The sequence below is a fragment of the Physeter macrocephalus genome, chromosome 14 (assembly GCF_002837175.3).
Source record: "Physeter macrocephalus isolate SW-GA chromosome 14, ASM283717v5, whole genome shotgun sequence".
Taxonomy (NCBI): domain Eukaryota; kingdom Metazoa; phylum Chordata; class Mammalia; order Artiodactyla; family Physeteridae; genus Physeter; species Physeter macrocephalus.
In genome coordinates, this window is record NC_041227.1 from 118,103,599 (window position 1) to 118,108,715 (window position 5,117).

Below are 5,117 nucleotides of genomic sequence, written 5' to 3' on the forward strand. Positions count from 1 at the left end.
AATGGATAATGAGCATTTGGTGCCCTGAGAGTGAAGCTACAGGAGTGGACCTTTCTTGGGATAACCAGACCTATGCCAAGAGAACAGGCTGAGGCAGGTTCTGTGGTGTTCTTGGTCACCCATTTATGGAATTTCAGAGGGGCAGTGGAGATTACTGCCAGGCAGAGCATGACCTCTGTGCAGACAAGTGAACTGTGGAAATTCATTACTACTCCACCAAGAAGCCCCCATAAAAGTGGTTAACCTGGACAGAGAAGTATTGAACTGAAATCCTCAGAGCATTGTACTTCCTTTCTACTGCCTCAATATTACTGGATTGAAGAATTGCTGCTTTTTGTTAGGAGGTTCATTTCATTTCCCATTACTCCCAATTTCATACTCAAAGGCACTGAGAATTTCAAGTGGAGTATATTGAAGTAGACTCAGTTTCTTTGCATCATTTCTGTATTCAATTTTTAAAATTCTTTCATAACCCTATTGAGTGTTTTTTAACTAAATTAACATGGCTCAAATGATCCACGCAGCTCCTGTGGAAGTCACTTACAAGAACATGAGATTTCTTATTACACACAATCCAACAAATGTGACCTTAAACAAATTTATAGAGGACCTTAAGAAGTATGGAGTTACCACAATAGTAAGAGTATGTGCAGCAATTTATGACACGACTCTCGTGGAGAAAGAAGGCATCCATGTTCTCGACTGGCCTTTTGATGATGGCACACCACCATCTAACCAGATTGTTGATGATTGGTTAAGTCTTGTGAAAATTAAGTTCCATGAAGACCCTGGTTGTTGTATTGCCGTTCATTGTGTTGCAAGCCTTGGGAGAGCTCCAGTACTTGTCACCCTCGCATTAATTGAAGGTGGAATGAAATATGAAGATGCAGTACAGTTCATAAGACAAAAGCGGCTTGGAGCTTTTAACAGCAAGCAACTTTTGTATTTGGAGAGTATCATCCTAAAATGTGACTGTGTTTCAAAGACTCCAATGGTCATAGAAACAACTGTTGCCTTCAGTAAAACTGGGGTGCCTGATGCCATTGCTTGGAAGTGGAAACTAGACGGGATGGAATTTGTCATACGTGTTAGCCAGCACGTTGGCTTGGTGAAGTCTGATGAAGCTTCCATAGGAGTGTTGAAAAGCAGTTTTACCAGGCCAGAAACCTGGCAGAATTGCAACCTCTGTGTTTGGGTTATGATCAACCTACTTGGACACTTAGCAAAGGATCCTTGCTAAAATGTGCTTATCATTTGTACCAATTGACCTTTCCTGAAATCATGCAGTATTGAGTCATGTCTTTAAATCTGTTTCCATGCCAGAATCTTATCAATATATAAGAAATTTAGAAAGACTAGGTGCCAAAATACCCAGGACAATACTTGTATATTTTTCGTGTCATATAGGACTAAAATCCCAGGAACTATGAACACTCTGGACCTTGTGTGGTTTATTCCTTCCATCATTTCAAACATGGAACGTAGGGCCTATAATGTTCTTTGCTCACAATTCCCACATTCATACCAGTATACATCAGATTTGCTCCTTTTTTTATAATTAACCAAGTCTTACAGTGATTATCTAATGTCTTTCTGTAAATCTCATTTTGTGCTCTTATAGAAGACCTCCGTTTTGAAAATCTACATTGTATGGAAGCACATGTTTTTAATGTCTCCAGACAGAAAAGCCTTACAGTTAATTTTAATGTTTGCACTTTGGGGTGCAACTTACAGGGAGGGCCTGATGAAAGAATGGGAGGGGGCTATTAAGTACTTTTAGTAAAATGTTGCCTTTGTCTTGTGCAGGACATCTAGAATATGCCCTTTAACTTAGTAAATATTTTTTAAAAGATAGAAATACTTTGTTATTGTAGCTAAAACAATTCTTAACCATAAAATTTCTGAAATTCTTGTAATTATTTTTCAAACTTATCTGAAGTTGTTTACCAACTTTTGTTTGAAGTGTGATTCCCAACCCCTCTTGCAAAAATAAAAAAAAAAGAAGTGTGTTTACATTTAATACTTTATATGCCTTTTTTTTTTTTTTTTTTTTTTTTTTTTTTTTTTGCGTTACACGGGCCTCTCACTGCTGTGGCCTCTCCCGTTGCGGAACACAGGCTCCGGACGCGCAGGCTCAGCGGCCATGGCTCGCGAGCCCAGCCGCTCCGCGGCATGTGGGATCCTCCCGAACCAGGGCACGAACCCGCGTCCCCTGCATCGACAGGCGGATTCCCAACCACCGCGCCACCAGGGAAGCCCTTTATATGCCTTTTGAGCTGTGTAACTTAATATTTGGATACTTGACAATTCGTTTTATTATGAAATTGATAAAATGGTGATGTGTGTTAACGTTAGCTCAACCGTATATTTATACTGTCCGGGAACATGTGGTTATAGTTCTGTGGGAGAAATAATTTGTCAGTGTTCACCAGCTTGTAAAAATCTAGTGTGAGGGCTTAAACCTTAAATAAATGATGAAATGCGTTTATCGTCATTGAAAAAAAATGGGTAATGATGTTAGTATCACTGTAAAAAGTTTCGACCTCATGGAACCTTCTGAAAGGGCTGAACCACACTTTGACAATCTTGAGCTAGATTCTGATATGGTAACAAATGATGCCCAAATCTCAGTAGGTTACAACAACAAAGGTTTATTTCTTTTTTTTTTTTAAGGTGAATGGCTTTTTTTTTTAAATTTATTTATTTCTGGCTGCGTTGAGTCTTCGTTGCTGCGTGCAGGCTTTTCTCTAGTTGCGGCAAGCAGGAGCTACTCGTACTTGTGGTGCACGGGCTTCTCATTGTGGTGGCTTCTCTTGTTGTGGAGCACAGGCTCTAGGAGTGCGGGCTTCAGTAGTTTTGGCTCATGGGCTCAGTAGTTGTGGCTTGCGGCTCTAGAGCGCAGGCTCAGTAGTTCTGGCGCACGGGCTTAATTGCTCAGCGGCATGTGGGATCTTCCTGGACTAGGGCTGGAACCCATGTCCCCTGCGTTGGCAGGTGGATTCTTAACCACTGCGCCACCAGGGAAGCCCTATTTCTTGCTCATGCTACACATGCATTATGGCTTGCCCATGGTTCTGTTCCAGGTACTCTTCACCAAAGAACCCGTGTTGAGAGGGCACCCTTTGGCTGGACATCGCTAGATAGGGGAAGAGAGAACTTGGTAAACCAGCCTGCCTTTTAAAACTTATGCTTGGAAATGATGTGTCACTTTTTTCCTTTTTTCATAGCCAAAGCAAGTCACATGGCCAAGCTGGATTCTTCAGAGCTGAGATGTATATTCTTCTGCAGGGAGAGTCCCCATGGGAAGGGTTACCAAGTATATGTGGTATATAAACTTCTACCATGGTGCTTAAAGAATATCACTGGTTGCTCATGGAGAATGGATTATACTGGGAAGAGGTAGGAAGCTGTTGAAGAGTAGAAGTATGTTAGGAATTGACTGCAGTACTTTAGGCAAGAAATAACAGTGGGTTGGACTACAGTGGTGGCAGTGGTCTGATTCAAGATGTACTTTGGAATTGGTAGAATTTGTTCTGGGAGTGGGGTGGGGATAAGGGAAAGTACTGAAAGATAACTTCTAGGTTTGAACAACTGAGTGGATGATGTGACATTTACTGAGATGGGATAGGCTGAGAAAAGGATAGCTGAGTTTTTTGGGGGGGGGCGTGGAACAAATGTTAAACATGTTAAGCCTGAGATGCCTATTTTACACCTAAATGGAAATGTCTAGTAGGTACTTGAATATATGTCTGGAGATCTGGGGAGATGTCAGAACTTGGGCGTTACAATAGAGCTGAATTGTAAGGCCATGGAGTTGGAAGAGATCTCCTTGGGAGAAAGTGTTAATAGGGAAGAGAAGAGGGCTGAGGGTTAAGGGCTAAAGCCTTGGCCTACGCCAACATTTTTAAATGGAAGTGGCTTTGGATCCAGCAAAAGAGGTTGAGGAGGAGCCATTGAGGTAAGATGAAAATGGGTAGAAATGGAAGCAAAAAGAAGAAAGTGTTTCAAGAAGGCCCTCCTTCTGTAGTCTGTTTCAATGTTCTATAAGTCAGATAGGATCGGGGAAAACGCAAGTCACAGTTGGTAAGTGGAGGGGTGAGGATCAAACTCTAATTGGGTGAGTTGAAGAAAAGCTGGGAAGTGAGGAATGGAGACACCACTTATGAGAATTTTATTTTGGGGGGAGGTGGATAAGTGGAAAAAGGGAGACAAAAGATATGAAGATGAAATTATGTGTTCGTGAAATCTTTATGTAAACTATAAGCGTTAGGCTTATTTTGTTATTTATTATTGAACTCCTAGGAATTTCAAACTAGCTCAGTGTGAAGAATCACCAAGATGCTACTGCTAGTCTCCAGCTTGCTGGCTATTAAGGCTCAAAATCTCTCCAGCCTATGAAAAGCCGAGATATGAAGAGACAGAAATAGAGAACAGAGCGGAAAACGAAGGGGAAGGTGGGAAAAGGTTTGCTGAGTTAATATTGTCCTCCCAGGGCCTCCGTAGGGCAGTCTCGCAACTCTTACGTAATTTTAGAGGCGGAGCCGACAGGAAATTTAAACCGAAGCCGCGGCCCAGGGCACCTAGAGTGATGTTATAGTTGCAGAGGAACAGCCGGTGCACAGGAGGCTAAAAGAGCTCATAGAACCCGCGAATGTGATACGGCGGCCTTAAAGGAGTACGGAGGCTGAGAAAGAGCCGAGAATTTGAGGAGGGAGTCGGGAGAGGGTACGGATGCCGAGAAGGGGAAGCAGGAGTGAGAAGCAAGGCGGAAAGGGTCCTAAGAGTTAAAGAAGGGTACGGGGTTGGGAAGTGGGCACAGGAATTGGGGAGCAGATAGGTCCAGGAGCTGGGGAGAGTAGAGGGACCGGGAAGGGGTCACAGGAATAGAGGGGACAGATGTCTAAAGGGGGCAGAGGGACTGGGGGGACAAGAGCCTGGAGGGAGGCACGGGAATTGAAATGTAAGGCAAGGGGTGGCCAAGAGGCCACGGGAGTTGAGGGAGCAGAGTTTGAAAGGGGGCGGAGGGACTGAGGGATAAGAGCCTAGAAGGAGGCGCGGGAGTGGAGAGGGGACGTGGGTTGGGATGGAGTTGAGTCTTGGGGTTCCCGGGACCCTCG

The 5,117-nt window shown here is 43.4% G+C and overlaps 1 protein-coding gene across 1 annotated transcript; it reads left to right on the plus strand.

The window, feature by feature from the left end:
• The first annotated feature begins 266 nt into the window (after nt 1-266).
• Nucleotides 267-1,023, plus strand: LOC102984274 (protein tyrosine phosphatase type IVA 1-like). The gene is given in 2 exon segments (XM_055090412.1): nt 267-950; nt 953-1,023. Coding segments are annotated over 2 exon segments (519 nt in total). The 5' UTR covers nt 267-502.
• Nucleotides 1,024-5,117: the final 4,094 nt, after the last annotated feature.